The 19,263-nt window shown below is 35.9% G+C and overlaps 1 protein-coding gene across 3 annotated transcripts; it reads left to right on the top strand.

Annotated features, from left to right (window-relative positions):
• Positions 1-808: 808 nt before the first annotated feature.
• Positions 809-19,134, top strand: LOC109050881 (unconventional myosin-Va-like). Of its 3 annotated transcripts, none has more exons than XM_042752576.1 (40): positions 809-1,245; positions 2,084-2,194; positions 2,774-2,945; positions 3,790-3,934; positions 4,030-4,186; positions 4,278-4,421; positions 4,594-4,675; positions 4,877-4,984; positions 5,533-5,639; positions 5,725-5,990; positions 6,082-6,163; positions 6,262-6,402; positions 6,485-6,610; positions 6,692-6,775; positions 7,131-7,265; positions 8,223-8,320; positions 8,398-8,484; positions 8,741-8,849; positions 9,057-9,268; positions 9,396-9,552; positions 10,984-11,223; positions 11,312-11,506; positions 12,486-12,579; positions 12,841-12,989; positions 13,068-13,181; positions 13,269-13,406; positions 13,486-13,542; positions 13,623-13,847; positions 13,945-13,982; positions 14,092-14,172; positions 14,756-14,954; positions 15,023-15,116; positions 15,302-15,451; positions 15,627-15,781; positions 15,911-15,997; positions 16,441-16,591; positions 16,676-16,958; positions 18,156-18,330; positions 18,433-18,513; positions 18,600-19,134. In XM_042752576.1, exons 1-40 carry the CDS (start codon positions 1,219-1,221, stop codon positions 18,750-18,752), a joined length of 5,409 nt encoding a protein of 1,802 aa, XP_042608510.1. In that variant the 5' UTR covers positions 809-1,218; the 3' UTR covers positions 18,753-19,134. The 3 variants fall into 3 exon arrangements, with proteins under 3 accessions (XP_042608510.1, XP_042608511.1, XP_042608512.1); XM_042752577.1 differs by having other exon boundaries at positions 810-1,245; positions 15,305-15,451; XM_042752578.1 differs by lacking the exons at positions 809-1,245; positions 2,084-2,194; positions 2,774-2,945; ... (1 more) ...; positions 4,030-4,186; positions 4,278-4,421 and having other exon boundaries at positions 4,616-4,675; positions 4,881-4,984.
• Positions 19,135-19,263: the final 129 nt, after the last annotated feature.

The following is a 19,263-nucleotide window of genomic DNA, read 5'->3' as shown; positions in this document are numbered from 1 at the left end:
ATTTTCCTGTAATACAAATAACCAACTTCCATTTGAATGAATCTGGGTGGAGTGCAGCCCATTCTTTGCCATGGTGGCTTTTTATTTTATTGTTTGAATTTTTTTTTTTTTTTTAAGCGACTGTATTATTACCAAAGCAAAGAAGATGAACAAATAGCTCCTGGCAGCAGAGGGGACATAGCTATACAAATAAACAATTCACATTTGAAGAGACATACATAATGCAAGGCCTTGTTTACACGGCACTCATTCTTACAGTTTCTTTCTCAGGTGACTATAATAACTCAAAATTACCACACGACGGCACTGTTTCCAAGCCTTTCCTTACCACGGTGTCTGAACCATCCACCCCCACCCTTTTTTTTCTTCTTTTTTTTCCTTCTTTTTGCTGACTGCCAGCTTTACGACGACAGCAGCAGAAGACGTCGACATATAAATAACTTCTTTAGATTTTGTGTACCTTAGATTTGGTAAAACATTCAAAAACAAATTGTTCAACAGTCTTGAAAATGATAAAAAGAAAATTAATGGTTTGTACCTATAACGGTACCTGGCATGCTTGTTGGTACTGGTACGGATGCTTGGCACAGAAATACAACAAGAGCCCAGAATGACCCTAAAACGTGAAATGGGCGGGGTATGGTGGCCCGGAAGATAAATAGAAATAATGTTTAATTTTATATTAAAATAATACTAAATATTATTATACTCCTCACAGTCAGTTTATATTTAATTAGATTGTTTTATTTCATTGTAAATTAAATAAATCTCCGTTGTTGTCACGTGGTACCTGTTACTTTTTTCAGCGGTGGACCAATCATATACAGTTGTGATTACTAGCGGATTGCTTTTAGTTTTTAATATATATTACATGAAATACCAGCACGAGTTTTCATTTGTATGCTAGATGTCTGTCTTAATTTAATTAAACAATTGCACTATTTTTGTGTACATGTTTCCAGTGAGACAAACATCATCCTGAGATCTAAATGCGGCTCAATGGAGAAGCGGCGCATTGAGCCACCAAGCGCCCCCTGGCGGAACACTAAGGTTTAGTTATTAAACTGTGCCACGCAATGTATTTCCCCGGCGGCTGTCACACTTCCACACCACCAGCCAAGAGATTGCAGAAAGTTTGGCGTTTCTCTGTTTTCTAAGTCGCAGCAGACACAGAGAGTTGCGATGTTTGTGGAGTAGCGGGAGTCCAGGCAGAGCCCAATGGCAGCGCCGGAGCTGTACTCGAAGGTATGAGAGTTTAAACCCGCTACTTTCACATCTGAGCAGTGGAAACATGTGCAACAGTGTACCATCCAGACCGTCCGATCTTACAGCACTGTTTTGTGGGTTACTTTAAAAATGCTAATATAATTAATTTGAGTTTATTTCTGTTTAATTATCAAGCATTCAGCAGCGGATTGTATTCAGACAAAAAAGCACTGAACATATAATACATTTTAAATTCCTGCTTTAAATATGAATGGATTCAAAAAACAATCAGATGCTTGTTGAAAAAAAAGCAAAAAAAAAAAAAAAAAAACAATTACATATATGTTAATCAGAGGAGCAGCTCTTATATTTAGGTATATTTGCAGATCTATTTTTATTTTAATAATGATATTTAATTTCTTGTTTTATACAGGAATGCATTAATAACACAACAATCAGATGCTTGATTAAAGTTGGGGGGAAATTAATAACTTTAATCTGGTTAGCATCTCTTATTTTAGGTAAATTAGACCATTTTATAATATTAAATCTAGAAAAAATATTTAATTTATTGTTTAAACTGTGACTTCATTGATAAAGCAATCAGATGCTTGATTGAAGTTGAAAGAAAAGTACAAATAAATATCTGAGTTGCAGCTCTAATTTGAGATAAATAATACAATTTCACAATATTAAACTTAAAAGGAATATGTAATTTTTGTTTTAAATATGAATGCATTGATAAAATAATAATAAAAAAATATGCAAATAAATAATTAATTCGATTTTTTATATGCAGTAAACCATTTTATATTTGCTTTGAATTGCATTTAAAAAATAATGCTACTCAAACTAACGTGATGTTGACCGCCTGCAGTTTGCTCGAATCTGGATCCCAGACACCACAGAGGTGTGGAGATCAGCAGCGCTCACCAAAGACTACAGGCCCGGAGACACTGTCCTACATCTACAGCTGGACGATGAGACTGTGAGAGTACCAACGGTTTTTCACATACACCCTGTTTTGTAAAAGCTTAAGATCCAGTTCACCCATCCAACATGGGTATGAAGGGAAAACATGACACATTTGACCAGATCAGATGGTTTAAAGCTTCTGAGGACTGCTTGAGTCAGCACTGAGTCAAGTTTGAGTCAGACTGGTGGAAAAAATAATGGGTGTGGAATTCTGATTGCTGCATAGTTCAGTAACTGCACCCATTGCTCTGTGTAACATTTAACTGGTGTGCAGTCAGTCTCCGTGCCAGAGACAAGTATCTGCAGTTTAGCTTGTGGTTTTCCTGAGGTAAATGTCCTCTAAATTTATCTCCTGCAAGTGTGTCAGTGCTACCCAAAGCTTTTTGCATATTTTACCCACAGCATAACTGGCATTTAAGCGCATGTGTGCACTAGATGATCCAGCTTGTTTTACATTAAAAGAGTGTTCTGGCTTTAATAAAAGCTAATCAACAGCATGTAGACAGTAGAGCTCGTGACAGAACGTACTCAACAAATAACTTCCACACGTTCCCCACAGTAGCTGCAGTTAAACTCGAGTAACTTTTCACAGGAGTCTGAGTACAAGTTGGACCCAAAGAGTGGTGTTCTGCCTCCTCTTCGTAACCCGGACATCTTGGTGGGTGAGAACGACCTCACCGCTCTCAGTTACCTCCATGAACCGGCCGTCCTGCACAACCTCCGGGTCCGATTCACAGACTCCAAACTCATCTACACCTACTGCGGTAATCAAAATGTTCTTCGTGACATTGCTTATTAGATATATTAAAATCAAAGATCAGACTTTTCTATTCACTTCAGTGTCAATATGAAAGCAGCATGTCTGAGTCTGTTCAATCTGTAGTCTGTTAGTTTCATATATTTTTTTAAATTCTTTTTTTATTTAATTGAAATTTCTAATGTTATTTAATTCAGATTAATTTATTTTTAATTTTTCAATATTTCACTTGTTATTTTATTTGATTATTATTATTATTTTATTTCTGAGCATTGACCTGCATTGATTTTCTATTCAGTGCTATTATGAAAGCAGTATGTCTAAGGCTAGTCTGTTTATTTTTTTATATATATTTTCTGTTAGTTTCATTTTTAACTTGTTTTTATTTAATTTAAATGTAAGTTACTTAATAAATAAATTGCATATTTTATTTTATTTTATTTCATTTTCTATTTTATTTTATTTTATTTTATTTTGTTTTATTTTATTTTTTATTTTATTTTATTTTATTATTTTATTTTATTTTATTTTATTATTTATTTTATTTTATTTAGAGCATTGACATATAAACTACCTAAATACCATGTAACCATAAATTGCAACAGATATTGCGAGTGAATATGAACCATAAAACGTGGCCTAGCTGAGTTTGTCATCTGTACTGCACAGCTCATTAGACTTTGAGTTATGGACTCCTGTTCTTAGATTAGACTGTTTTGCATAACAGTATGCAAAGTAAAAAAAATATATATATATAGTCTGAAAATGTGTTGTAATTCAGTCTGACTTTTGACCCAGAAGTCCAGAAATTTAAAAAATCTAACCATTTATTTGTTTTAAAATAAACATAGGCATCATTCTGGTTGCCATCAATCCATATGAAAGTCTTCCAATATATGGATCAGATATCATCAATGCTTACAGTGGGCAGAACATGGGTGATATGGACCCTCATATCTTTGCCGTGTCAGAGGAGGCCTATAAACAGATGGCCAGGTATGTGTGCACACCTTTTGCAATAGTAAGAGATTGTATATAATGTCTATAGTTTGTGGCAATAACAATGCAATTTCTCCTTTTCCTCCTGTAAGAGATGAAAAGAACCAGTCCATCATCGTGAGTGGAGAATCTGGTGCAGGGAAGACGGTTTCTGCTAAATATGCCATGCGTTACTTCGCCACGGTCAGCGGCTCCTCTGCTGAGGCCAGCGTGGAGGAGAAAGTGCTGGCGTCCAGCCCCATCATGGAGGTATGACAGCATTTAGCTGCCTATCTTTATCTAGCTAGCTTCTGCTAGTCTGTGAAACTCCCAAACAGATCTAGATCTCTTCTGTGTGTAGGCTATAGGAAATGCCAAGACGACGAGAAACGACAACAGCAGTCGCTTTGGGAAGTATATCGAGATTGGATTTGACAGGAAACACCACATCATCGGAGCCAACATGAGGACGTACCTTCTGGAAAAGTCTAGAGTGGTGTTTCAGGTCAGTCTTCTGCTCATTCATCTCAACTGAATACTTATTTAAAGAGTTCGAAAGAGTCACCATTGATTTCAGTAATATAAAACATAGTAGCTTTAATATCAAATAAATATAAAATCTGATGTATTTATGTGGAAATATCGCTAAAGTGGCCAGTTTCTGTTTCCGGTTTTAGGCATGTGAGGAGAGAAACTATCACATCTTCTATCAGCTCTGTGCTTGTGCCCATTTACCTCAATTTGAACCTCTCAAGTTAGGTATGATACCTACTCTGCATTGTTTAGAATTAAGTCAGGTAAACCATTAGCATCTACATTACTGAGCATCTTATAATGGGTTACAGATGTTATTGTAGGCTTTAAATCAACTGATAGGTGATGTTTTGTAATAAGTAAATCTGTTCACCACTTCCCCTCAGGGTGGACTCCTTTTCTTCAGTAACCAGTCTTTCTCTTAAGGTAGCGCTGATGACTTTCCCTACACTAACCAAGGCAGAAGTCCAGTCATCGAGGGAGTGAACGACCTGAAGGAGATGGAAGCCACAAGGAAAGCTTTTTCACTGCTGGGTATGAATGTCCTCACTTTCCATGTGCCCTTGAGGTGTTTTGTACACCAGGGTCCTATATGTTCTTCTTTTGTAGTCTTAACTAACTATCAGAATGATAAACGGGAAACATAATTAATTTATTTTATTTTATTTTTATTTTGTACTTTATGGCATTGTATTATGTTTATTTTATTAATTTTTTTATTTTTTTTATTTTCTTGTTTATTTATTTATTTATTTATTTATTTATTTATTTATTTTTATATTTAATTAATTATTTTATTTTATTTTTCTTTTAATTATTTAATTTATCTAATTTTTTATATTTTTATTTTATCCTTATTACTTCTCTGTGATTAGACTGGTCAGGTTTCTGAACATCCAGTAGCAATAGTTAACGTGTAAACATGGATGAAGTTAAATTCTATTTTCATAGTACATATAGCTCTTTTATCTAAATCAATCAAGGACAATTAGATTCCTCATGATATAACCCTTTAGATGCTTCTTCACATACTCTTAGTTCAGACGTTCAACCACAAACATGCCAGTATCTGCTGATTCCAGGAATTACTGAGGCACACCAAATGGGTTTATTCCAAATCCTGTCTGCCATTCTTCACCTGGGCAATGTGGAGTTGAAGGAGAGAGGATCTTCTAGTTGCTGCACCTCTGTAGGTCGCATTGAGTACGCAAGAATTAATGGTTTCTTTAATACACATTTTCATACATTGATTCCACACTATGTTGTTCGCACAGGATGAAAGTGGCCACCTGGGAGTGTTTTGTGACCTCACTGAGGTGTCGTACGAGTCCATGGCTCACTGGTTGTGCCATAAAAAACTCAAGACCGCCACAGAAACCCTAAACAAGCCTGTTACCCAATTGGAGGCCATAAACGGCCGTGACGCTCTTGCAAAACACATTTACGCCAAGCTCTTCTCGTGGATCGTCGGCCAAGTCAACAAGGCCCTGAGCACTTCCTCCAAACCGCACTCTTTCATCGGTGTCCTAGATATATATGGGTGGGTGAGGAGCTGATAATATTATATCCACACTCTATATATATTAAAAAAACACATTCACAAAAAAAATTAGGTGAACTGTTGTGCCCAGGTTTGAGACGTTCGAGGTGAACAGCTTCGAGCAGTTCTGCATCAACTATGCCAACGAGAAGCTCCAGCAGCAGTTTAACATGGTCAGCATTTTCAAACGTGTGTCAGCTGCTCCAGCATTCACGAAATTACCAGTCATGTCCAAGCACATCACGACTCACAGAAAGCATTTACCCTCCAGCACGTGTTCAAACTGGAGCAGGAGGAGTACATGAAGGAGCAGATACCATGGACGCTCATCGATTTCTACGACAACCAGCCGTGCATCAACCTGATCGAGGCCAAGATGGGCTTACTAGATCTTTTAGATGAAGAATGCACTGTAAAAACCATTATTAAACCATAAATGTTATATAATAAGCATGTTTTTTTTGGTGATAAACTCCTTGCTTTGATGCTTTCAGATGCCAAAAGGTTCAGATGAATCATGGGCGCAAAAGCTGTACAACACTCACCTAAAGAAAAGCTCTCACTTTGAGAAGCCGCGCATGTCTAACAAAGCCTTCATCATACTGCACTTTGCAGACAAGGTACATGGAGGAAAAATATGCACTTATTATGTAGTCATACAGGAATTCTTCCAATTTGATCTCTCTCAATTTCTGTTTTAGGTTGAATACCAGTGTGATGGATTTCTGGAGAAAAATAAAGACACAGTCAATGAAGAACAAATTAATGTGCTGAAGGCTAGTAAGGTGTGTCCGCCTCAGCATAGCTCACTAACATTTTTCTGGCACAGAAGTACAGCTTCCTGTGCTCTGCACAGTCAAATTGAGAACCAGGAACGTGTTCGAGCTTGCGAAATGTATTCTCTACTCCCTCAGTGACTTAAAAATAGATGTGTGATTGAACATGTCTTGAGATAAGTATCGCCACCTGCTGTTCAGTTCATGAGAGAGGAATTTTGCTCTGGTGGTTTGCAGCCGAAAACATGGATTGGTCATGGATTAGTGTTAAATGCAAGTAATGGGTTGAGAACCACTGGTGTAGAGTGTAATTGGCACAAGTAGCATATCGCTCAGTTATAAAGGCTCTCTTGTTTTCTCACAGTTCGCCTTGCTGGTTGAGCTCTTCCAGGATGAGGAAACACCTGCAGCTCTGAGCACCACGGCACCATCTGGTCGTGCAAAGGCTGGACGGTCCATCCAGTCTGTTAGGGAGCACAAGAAGTCAGTTGGACTGCAGGTAAGAGTTGACCAACAAAGCCAAGATCCGTCTCTGTTATTTATTCTCCTCTGAACTGTTGATACAGTAAGGCTCTGAAAGTAAAACCCCATTTATTTCCATTAATTGATTATACTAATAACAATAAACCTTGTAAGTCAGACTGACTGTGAGCTCAGATGTTATATTAAAAACAAAATCAAAACAGTTTAACAGTCAAATATATTCAAATGTTTGGGTGAGATTTAAAAAAATAATACTTCTATTTACCAAGAATGCATTAATTTGATCAGAAGTGACAATAAAGACTTTTACATTGTTACAAAAAATAATATTTCACATAAATATTGTTCTTTTGAACTTTCTATTCATTAAAAAGAATCCTGAAGAAATGTTTTCTACCTTGATAATAAGAAATGTTTCTTGAGCACCAAATCAGCATATTAAAATACAGTTGAAAACATATTACAATAGAAAAACATATTTTTAATAACAGTTTTATATATTATTTTTTATATATATTATATATATTTAATATTACTGTTTTTACTGTATTTTTTGATCAAATAAACATGCACCCTTGATGAGCATAAGAATCTTAAAGTTCTTAAAGTCAATGATAATTTCAAAAAAAAACAAAAAAAAAAAACAATCTTACTATAAAGTTTCTAAAGCTTTGTTTTCATATTTAATACCAATACGAAATTGTAGTTTTATTTTATTTCATTCTATTTGATTCCATTATGTCATTGCCTCAGTCTTGTAGCTTTGTCTTTTCCCCTAATTTTCATATACTATTCTTCTATAAATCATGGGGAAGATGAATGGGAAAAGTGCTTCCTTACCCAAGGCTGTTGAAAATGTGGGAAAAGTGGGTGGTCGCTGTTGTGCTCTGTTAAACAGATATTATCCACTCAGATCTTTTCACAGAAAATCACCGTGTCGTTTGTCTGATGCTTTTGTTCCTCCTGTTTAAAGTTCAGGAACTCTCTGCACCTGCTTATGGACACTCTGAACGCCACCACCCCACACTATGTGCGCTGTATCAAACCAAATGACGTTAAAGCCCCCTTCATGTCAGTAAGCTGAGTTCACACATAATCCACTGTTATGTAACATGGGTCACTATAGTGTCTTCTCTTTCTGTCTGTAGGATGGACCCCCATCGAGCCGTTCAGCAGCTCAGAGCGTGTGGAGTCCTCGAGACCATTCGCATCTCAGCCACAGGCTTCCCTTCCAGGTGCTAATTCACTAACTCACATGTCTTCCCAGTGTCCCTTCTGCTTACAATCTGATTGGCTTTGACCAATTCAAGTTAACCAATCAGATGTGACTAACTCATAAGAACCAATCAAAAAAATTTGACCTGATGATCATACAACAGTTGAAAACTATTTTAGATCTGCAAAAATGTAGTTCTGTAATCCAGCTCTAAATGCCTTAACTGATTTGATCTGTTTGTGTTTTAATACATCTTAATCTCTCTCTCTGGTCAGGTGGACATATCAAGAGTTCTTCAGCCGCTATCGTGTTCTAATGAGGCAGAAAGAAATCATCTCAGACAGGAAGTTGACCTGCCAGAGTGTTTTAGAACGGCTTGTGCAGGTATCACACTTCTCTTTGTAAACATAAGCAGAAGTTTTTGTTATATCTCTATATAAAGAGCATGTAAAAACATACTGCACACAGGCTGGTTTAAGCTGATCTCTGTTGAATAGTGCCCAAAACCACTCTAAACCATTCAAAACATTCTACAAACCAGCTTAGGTTGGTTGATGGTTTGTCTGATGTTACTTTGTCCCCCCTCTGCAGAACAAAGATAAATACCAGTTCGGAAAAACAAAGATTTTCTTCCGGGCTGGACAGGTGGCTTACCTGGAAAAACTGAGGGCTGACAAACTCCGTACGGCCTGCATCGACATCCAAAAAACTATCCGTTGCTGGCTCGCCCGCAAGAAATACCTGCGTATTCGCCAAGCAGCCATTACCTTGCAGAGATACACGAGAGGACACCAGGCTCGATGGTGCGTCACACTCACAAATGTTGTAGATTATCTTTGTGACATGAATCAAACATACATTGAGACAAACTGTAATTCGGTTATTAGTTGCAAACTAAACTAACAGTGTGTTTTATCTACCCTCGTTTAGCTTGTACAAGACATTGAGAAGGACGCGGGCCGCAGTGATCTTCCAGAAGTGCACACGGATGTGGGCAGCCAGACGACAGTTCCTGCGACAGAAAGCAGCAGCGGTTCTCATTCAGAGGTTACTGCGCGGCTATACAGCCAGACTGGAGCATAAACGGGTATGCAGACAAGTTTTTGTGGTGTAGCAGAGCCGTTAAATATCTAGGCTTGTAATCACAAATTTAATAATATGCAAGAAGAAAAAAGAATCAGGGTTTCAGGAATGAGTACCAGCTATTTCTTAGGACAGAGAAATGCTAATTCTCATTCATTTAAAGTGGCAGTGAAATTATTTCAGAGCCCGCTGCAAATATGAAAAGGGATATGATGTCATGTACCAGGAATTCTGTTTCATAATAAATAATAGTTTTAACATTTTGAATTTATTATCTACTGCAATTTCCCTTTAAAATTCTACTATTATATATAAAATTGTTTTATAATTGATACACGACCAGTCAAAAGTTTTTGAACAGTAAGATTTTTTTTGTTTTTTAAAGAAGTCTCTTCTGCTCACCAAGCCTTCATTTATTTGATCCAATTTTTTTTTTCCTAATTTTTACTATTTGAAATGACTGTTTTCTATTTGAATATATTTGTAATTTATTCCTGTTATCAAAGCTGAATTTTCAGCATCATTACTCCAGTCTTCAGTGTCACATGATCCTTCGTTTAGTTGTGGAATGAACAGTTGTGCAGTCGAAACACATTTTAAAAATTAATAATTAAATAAATTAAGTATTCTATGAATAAAAAAAATATTTTAACAATTTAAACTTAAACATTAACAATCAGAATCTAGTAATTAAGAATTATTTTTTTTCTTTTTTTGGAAGAGAAATAATAGAAATTAATACTTTTTTTAAGCAAGGATTTACTCAGATGTTTTCAATGTAATAATAATAATAAATGTTTTTGAGCAGCAAATCACAATATTAGGATGACTAGTGAAAAATCATGTGACTGGAGTAATGATGCTATAATTCAGCTTTGAAATCACAGGAATAAATGACATTTTAAATATATTCAGTTAGAAAACAGTTATTTTAAATTGTAAAAATATTTTAAGATATTACTTTTTTTGTACTTTGGATCAAATAAATGCAGGCTTGGTGAGCAGAAGCAGAAGACGTGTTTAAAAAAACATTAAAAATCACTGTTTAAAAACATTTGACTGGTAGTGTATATTATATATTATTAAAACATAGCATATATTATACTTTTATAATATTTATATATAAAAATTTGACTTTATTTTTGTAAATGAATTTTTTTCAAATTTTTGATTTGAATTGAATTAGAGGTTGATTTTCAGCCAAGAGATCAGCTGTTTTCTAACATTTTTTGTTTTGTTAAATTTCCAGCTCAAAATCTCACATGAAATAAATTAAACCTATTTAAAACTAGTACCATTCTAGTATATCTTCCCGTGATTCCCAGTCAAATCCTCTCTACACTGTTTCAATCAGGAATGTTATATTAAGGAAGTAACATGGGATTGGGGTTGAAAGCAACTTTTATAGAGCTTGTCATCTTGTTTTCTTTTCCAGTTGGTGTGTGAGCACAAAGCTTTACTGATCCAGCGCTGGGTGCGTGGCTTCCTGGCCCGCTGGCGTTTCCGTCGCATCAAGCGGGCTGTGGTGTATCTGCAGTGTTGCGTGCGCAGGATGCTGGCCCGTCGAGAGCTCAAGAAACTCAAGATTGAAGCCAGATCAGTCGAGCACTACAAGAAGCTCAACTTCGGCATGGAGAACAAGATCATGCAGCTGCAGAGGAAACTGGATGAGCAGGTATCCTTCGTCTCGTTTATCGTCATCTGTCTTGATATATAATGAGTAATCCATGTTTAAATTACAGAATGTTTGTTTGTATCGTTAGCATAAGGAGAACAGAGAGCTTTCCGAGCAAATTAGACAGATGGAGAGCCACAGTGCCACGGAGTTGGAGAAGTTGCACCTGCAGCTCAAGACTCTTCAAGATGCGGAAGAGGAGTCCCGTCACCGTGGAGACCGGGTGACATCATTACAGGAGGAGCTGGAATTGGTCCGTCAGGAGCTGGAGAAGAACAAAGAGGTTTTATTTATTTGTTTTCTTAAAATAAATATATTTTTTATTATTTACTTAGAATAGTGTGTGATATTAATATCATCATTTATTGACCAAAAAAATCGGTCACCTCAAATTTTTCGAACATTAGTGTGTGTGTGTTATAAAATCACCAAAAAAAAATTAATCAAATTAAACAGTTAATATAATATATAAATTCTCCATGAAATAAATAATTTTATTCAGCATGGACAATAAATTGATCAAAAATGACAGTTAAGGCATTTATAATGTTATAAAATGTTTAACTTTCAAATAAATGCTGTTCTTTTGAAGTTTCTCTTCATCAAAGAATCCTACTAAAAATGTATCACGGTTTCCACAAAAATATTAAGCAGCACAAATTTCAGCTTTGCTATTGCAGGAATATATTACATTCTAAAATATAATAATATTTAACCATTTTTAACAGTTTTTATTGTATCTTTGATCACATAAATACAGCTTTGGTGACTGTAAAAGTGTGTGTGTGTGTGTGTGTGTGTGTGTGTGTGTATGTGTATATATATATATATAATATGTATGTATGTATGTATGTATGTTTATGTATGTATGTATATATAATATATGTATATAAATATATGTGTGTGTGTGTGTATATATATGTGTGTATATATATATATGTGTGTGTGTATATATATGTGTATATATATATATGTGTGTGTATATATGTGTGTGTATATATATATGTATATGTGTGTGTGTATATATATGTGTGTGTATATATGTGTGTGTATATATGTGTGTGTATATATATATATATATATATATATATGTATGTATATGTATATGTATATATATATATATATGTATTTGTTACCTATATTCTAATCCAATTTTGATGGTGTCTTCTAAACACTGCTGGGTTTTAACAGTTACAGAACAAAAGCATATGTGTTGTAGATGAGTAAAACATTGTGATCAATCACCTAACCGCTGTCTGCAGATGGTTTCTGAACTGAATGAGAAGAACACACTGCTGAAGAGTGAGAAAGATGAGATGAACAGACTGATCCAGGAACAGGAGCAGCAGATAAAAGGTGCATTCACGCTGTTTTGGCTTGACTCAGGAAAGCTCCAACCTTATAACTTGTAATACTATTGTGGTTTGTGAGGGCTTGGGCAAGAGTATCTGTATTCCTTGTGGAGGAAGTTACTCTTTAGCAGTCCTATTCATCTCACTGGTAGTGGATCTGTTTATCTGCCAAACTTTTTTATATAGTGGTTAACAATGTATGAAACTGGATTTACAGACCAAGAGAGAGTCATGTAGCAGTTGTCATCTGCATTGTCTTAAACAGAGAAGTCAGAGTCGATGCATGAGGAGGTCACAGAGCACATGCAAGCACAGCTGAATGAGGAACGCTTCCGTTACCAGAACCTTTTGTCCGAGCACCTGAAGCTGGAGGAGCGCTACGCTGATCTCAGATCAGAAAAAGAGGCGGCTGAAGTAAGAATTTTTTTTTTTCCTAATACAGTGCTATTTTTCACATTTTTAATATTGTAATATATTTGTGTTTCTAAAAAGGAGCTCTCTAAACCTGGTCATAACAGAGCCGACTCTGGCTACAGCAGCAGCCAATCAGAGAGCGTCCACAGCTCTGTGCTCACAGGGTCAGAGGTCAGCTCGCTGGAAAGAGAGGTCCGTTTCCAAAGGCAGCTTGACTTCTAAGTTTCTCCTAGATTATCTGTTATGAAAGAATTTGATGGTTGTGTTTGGTGCGTCTAGGATGCTGTGCAGACGGCAGCTGATGTGTCCCTGCTGCTGAAGCTGCAGAGGAGAGTCGCTGAGCTGGAGAAGGAGAAGATGGACCTGCAGGGTGAGATGGACACCAAAGAAGAGCAGCTACAACTGGAACGAACTAAAGTAAGAGCCAGAACAGCTCGGTTTAAGTCAACCAATAAAAAAGAAATTCTATGGTCATGCGTGATCTTTGTGTTTTCAGGAACTGGAAGATTGTCGGAGATTATTAGGGGCTGAGAGAGACTTCGAGGCTCTGAAGGTACCAAAAACACGCCTTTACACACTTAATAAAACTCTTGTGTTTGTCTTTTACACGTGTGTGTTGTGATGTGCTCTCAGCGTCAGGAGCTGGAGTCTGACAATAAGAAGCTGAAGAAAGATCTGCAGGAGCTCCGTCAGTCCCTCAGTAAGGGGTTGGGGTCAAAGGTGGCGTCCCCTGGAGGTCAGGCATATAATGTGCTCCTCGAACAGCTCAACTCCACCACAGAAGAGCTTGAAATGCGAAAGGAGGAAGTGCTCATTTTGCGCTCTCAACTGGTCAACCACGAGGCATTTAAACATAAGGTAGTGTGCAAACTGTTTTCAGCCATTTGACAATCAATATGTAAAATTTGTCACATAATTTTTTGTTAATATATATGTATATACATTTCTTTTACAGGAAACGCGAACTGAAGGAGATTCAGGTGACTCGAGCAGGTTAGTCATCATTCATATTCCATAATTTTGTATTTACAGTCATTATATCCATGATCAGTCTGTAACATGCATTCTTCCTTCTAATGGAAATCATGACTTTCTCTCTCAGATCCCCCACACTGGACCTTCATGAGCTCAATGAGGATGGAGAACTCTGGATGGCTTATGAGAGCCTGAAGGAAACTAACAGGTGAAATAAAATAGATTTACTATACGAAAACACTCTTTCTCACAATCACTAATTTGCACACACCATTTGCACAAACGTCTTTTTATATTGGTAAACAAAGGCAAAATATTAGGCAAAATAGAATGAACTGAAATAAAATAAACATCTATTATTTAATTATTTACTTATTAATTACGAAACTAATAAAAATGAAACTTTATGTCAGCTAGGAAATTGTAAAAAACAAAAATTTTTTTTAAAAATGATTACGAAAATCATATCATACCATATGCACTTAAAGGCTTTTCTAAAAAACAATAGAAAAACAATAACATTTTATGTCAGCTAGTTGGTGACGTTTGTTTGACGTTGCAGTACTAAAATAATTAAAAACAAAATAAAATAAAACTTAATGAAAGCCATATAGAATAATAAAAGACAAAAACAAAGCAAAATTATTCAAAATTTAACCAAAATAAAAATTACAACTATAAAATATAAAAATAAAATAGAATTTGAAATATTAACAAAAACTAATAGTATATCAGTGATACTAAAATAACACTATCTTGTATGATATTTTAATATCTCTCTCTCTTTGCAGGATTCTAGAGTCACAGTTGCAAACTCAGGGACAGTCCCATGAAAAGGAGGTGGAGGGTTTGAGGGCGGAGCTTCAGCGGTTGAGGGCGGAGCTCGGTCACCAGCAGCAGATGCTGTCAGACAGCTTGGAGCTTCCTCATGATGCCCGAATACAAGCAAGCCTGCAGCACGAGATCAGTCGCCTCACGCAACAAAATATGGTAAACATACATTTTAATATATCATAGTAAATATTCGTCTGTATTAAAATGATTTCTGTAAATTCTAGGACCTCTTGGAGCAGATGGGGAAACAGGACAAAATGGTCCGCAAACTAAAGAAACACCTGAAAATATACATGAAAAAGTTTGGGGAGGCTGAGGGTAATGATTTCTCATTTTGAAAATATTATCTGTCAAGTTAGGAGTCGGACAATGAATTCATGTTTATTTTTTTCTTAATGCTTTTAATAAGTTTCCTAGATTAATTGTCACATGAATTTCTGTAGGAGTGGCATCCCAAGAATATTTTTATTTAGAAAGTATTAATAATATTTTGGTGGTGGCAGCAGGTGTTCATATCGAGCAGTCGTCTCCGGAGAACATGGTTGGCGAGAGCGGTCACACGGTCAGCATCGTTCGTAAAGAGAGGGATTTCCAAGGCATGCTGGAGTACAGGAGAGAAGACGAGAGCAAACTGTTCAAGATACTCATCACAGGTGATCTGAACATAAATATAATGTCAGCAGAGAGACTAAAAAATACAGATGTATATAGTTACTTTCTTTTGCTTTATCGAATCAAAGTTAAAAGGAAAGACTTTTTTGCTGAAGGCTTTAACTTGTATTCCATTGAAAAGAGTGATTGTCAGTCATTTTAAACATTGATCCACAGAGCTCAAACCCCGAGGTGTGGCGGTGAATCTGGTGCCAGGTCTGCCTGCTTACATTCTCTTCATGTGTCTGCGGCACGCCGACTACGCCAACGATGACCAGCGGGTCTCCACCCTGCTGAACTCCTCCATCAACACCATCAAGAACGTGCTGAAGGTGAGAGACTCTCTCAGTCAGGAAATGTTGGAATACGAATCCACTGAGATGATAGTGAACCATCTTAATATGAAAAATGTGGTCCAGATTATTTCAGTTAAACATCTGTGAACTTACTTATCTTTGCAGAAACGTGGAGATTTTGAAACCATTTCCTTCTGGTTGGCAAACACCTGTCGCTTCTTACATTGCCTGAGGCAGTACAGTGGAGAGGAGGTAGATTGTGTTGTGTTTCAGACCTAGTGTGCTTCCTACCTAGACAGCATTGTAGGCATCAGTATTACACTCCTAGCATGAAGATTGTTCTTAAAAATTAGCAGAAAAATGACAGCAGCATTTAGGCCTATTAAATATCTCGTCCTGATTAAACAAGTCCTTCACAAGAAATGCAATCCCAGAATGCATTGCAACAAATCAGTAATCAGTGTTTGGGTGAGTTACTTTCAAATTTCAGTTTAGTTATTTGAGGTTCCTTAGATGCTGCATTAGAGGATTCTGATGAAAAAAAAGATGCTAAAACATTTAGCTTTGTGAAGGAAGCTGTAAATGTTGAGAGGAGGAAGAAAGGTCTGTACACATGGATATGTATGTTTTTATTTTTAATTATTTTCTGCTGTATGAATGCTGACCTAATGTTATCTCTTCCTGACCTCTTTTAGGCGTACACAAAGCACAACACGCCTCGGCAGAACGAACACTGTCTGACAAACTTTGACCTGTCTGAGTACCGGCAGGTTCTGAGTGATCTGGCTATTCAGATCTACCAGCAGCTCATCAGGGTCATAGAAAACATTTTACACCCCAAAATTGGTAATGCTGCATGCTCTGGTTATAAATATTTTAATATTTAATAGACACTCTCTGCTAGATCATTCCCTCTTGTCCTCATTCTAGCACCAGCCATGCTGGAGACGGAGACCATTCAGGGTGTGATGGGTGTGAAGCCCACAGGAATGAGGAAACGCACGTCCAGTGTCCATGAGGAGAGCGCTCACTCGCTGGAGTCCATTCTGAAGCAGCTGGATGTGTTTTATTACACGCTGCTTCAGCACGGCAACGACACCGAGGTGGTCCGACAGGTCATCAAACAGCAGTTCTACGTCTTCTGCTCTGTCACGCTCAACAACTTACTGCTCCGCAAGGACATGTGCTCCTGGAGTAAAGGCCTGCAGATCAGGTACTGACCACTAGAGGCCACTTGACGTGAGGGTAGTCTGGATTGAAAAAATTTTTTTATCATAATTTTAAAAAATAAATTAAAAAAAAACACACACCATTTATACCAGTATATTAGTATAGTATGGAAGCCCGTTTCCACCACTAAATAAAAAATAAAACAAGGCAATTTCGACCTTAAAAACTCACAATTCAAAACTCTCAACTCAGAACTCATATCTCACAATTCTGGCGGAAACGGCCTTCCATAGTATAGCCTATGTGTGTGTACAATTTACATTTTTACATTGTGTCTTATATAACTTTTTTTCTCAGAATTGCGAGTTATAAAGTCAGAATTGCAAGTTTATATCACACAATTCTGATAAAAAAGTCAGAATTGTGAGATGAAAAAGTCGCAATTACCTTGTGTTTAAAAGACAGAATAGCGAGATATAGACTTAAAACACATTTTCAAAAACCTTCAAAAAAAACTTTTATTTTTTACAAATAAAAATATAAAACACATACAAAAAAAAAATTAATTATTAATTATTAAATTATTAATAAATATATATATATATATATATATATATATATATATATATATATATATATATATAGATATATATATATATATAATATATATATATATATATTAAATTTTATCACGTAGAATGATGGAATTCATTTTAGGAGATTTTCTTTTAATTTTGAAATATTTTATTAAAATAAATTTATAAAAAAAAAAAATTAACAAATGGAATTCATTTTAGGAGATTTTCTTTTAATTTTGAATGGTTTTGTTTCACTCAAGTTATGTTGCTATAATTTAGTATTATAACTGTATAAAAAAATGCATGAAATAAAATTATACACCAATGAAATGCTAATTCTAATTTGTAATACAAAATTATGTATTTTTATTAATTATATAATAGCATTTCAGTGGAGTATTATATAGGCCTAAAATAGCATTTCAGTGGGGTATTATATATGCCTATTATTAGTATATTTTTTTTATATACAATTTTTACATTTTATATATAAATTATATAATTATATAAATTTATATATATATATTATATACAGTAAAAAAATTATATATAATTCTGTAAAGTTTCTTTAAATTCTAAAAAAAAAAAAAAACAAATTTATAGAATTCTGTGTATAAGTTTTTTTATTTCTTGATTTATTATTGTTTTGTCCTTCATATAAGGTATAATGTATGTCAGCTGGAGGAGTGGTTGCTGGATAAAGATCTTCAGGGCAGTGGAGCGCGAGAGTCTCTGGAGCCTCTGATTCAGGCGGCTCAGCTTCTGCAGATCAAAAAGAAGAGCCAGGACGACGCAGAGGCCATCTGCACCATGTGCACAGCTCTCACCACTGAACAGGTGTGTGTGTGTGTGTGAGAGAGAGAGAGAGCTGAACAGAGCATCTCTGCTGAAACCTTCAGTTTAATTCTGATGTTCTGTGTCTGTTTCTTTCTGGGACAGATTGTGAAAATCCTCAGCTTGTACACACCAGTGAATGAGTTTGAGGAGAGAGTGTCTATATTATTCATAAAGTCTGTACAGGTGAGTCATTTCTCGATGTTTTTAAATGTATTTTAAAGCAGATATTGTTGGATTTACATGGTAAAACACTTCTCCATCCTCTCTAGACTTTATTAAAGGATCGTAAGGAGTCTTCTCAGTTACTGATGGATGCTAAGATCATTTTCCCAGTCACCTTCCCCTTCAACCCTTCACCTGTGGCCCTCGAGACCATCCAGATCCCCAGCAGCCTCAACCTGAACTTCCTGACACGAGTTTAAAAACACAACAGTGACGTCGTCATGGAAACTACCGAACAGAACACAAGCTTGGATTATATTTGTGATCACATCTTCTGGGATGTTTGTTTACATTTCCTGTATCACTGTAAAGATGAAACGTTAAACACATTTCACTGTATTTGCTGGTGTTTGGGGCTAAAATTACTTGTAATGCTCAGGACCTCAGTTGTGTAACATCTCAAATGAAATATTCCTGTAAAGCATATTTATAATGTTTCTTGTAAGGTTAAAAATGGACAAGAGCACTTTTCTTGATCTTTACAATTATCTTAAATATTTTTATGCGCAGTATTTGAATGTAAAAGGTATCATTATTGCCATTTGAAATATGAAATCAAATGCTATAAAAAGTTTTCATATATTCATACAGTGTAGATTATTTAGCTGTCGTTTTTAGAGTGGCCTTGAATAATAACCAAAGTTTTAATGAGTCTAAATATTAAGTCTTGGTTTTACGAAGTGACTTTAGAGATGGATTATTTTTAAGGTG

The sequence above is a fragment of the Cyprinus carpio genome, chromosome B25, assembly GCF_018340385.1.
Source record: "Cyprinus carpio isolate SPL01 chromosome B25, ASM1834038v1, whole genome shotgun sequence".
In the NCBI taxonomy this organism is placed as follows: Eukaryota; Metazoa; Chordata; class Actinopteri; order Cypriniformes; family Cyprinidae; genus Cyprinus; species Cyprinus carpio.
Note: the sequence above shows the minus strand (reverse complement) of the source record. Positions and strands in the feature narration are given on the sequence as shown.

What these genes read in the sequence shown, in the direction of transcription:
- LOC109050881 (XM_042752576.1), top strand. Translation starts at nt 1,219, where the DNA reads ATGGCAGCGCCGGAGCTGTACTCGAAG. An exon ending in TACTGCACTTTGCAGACAAG is followed by an intron (nt 6,611 to 6,691) that starts GTACATGGAGGA and finishes TTTCTGTTTTAG; the next exon opens with GTTGAATACCAGTGTGATGG. An exon ending in TATTCATAAAGTCTGTACAG is followed by an intron (nt 18,514 to 18,599) that starts GTGAGTCATTTC and finishes CATCCTCTCTAG; the next exon opens with ACTTTATTAAAGGATCGTAA.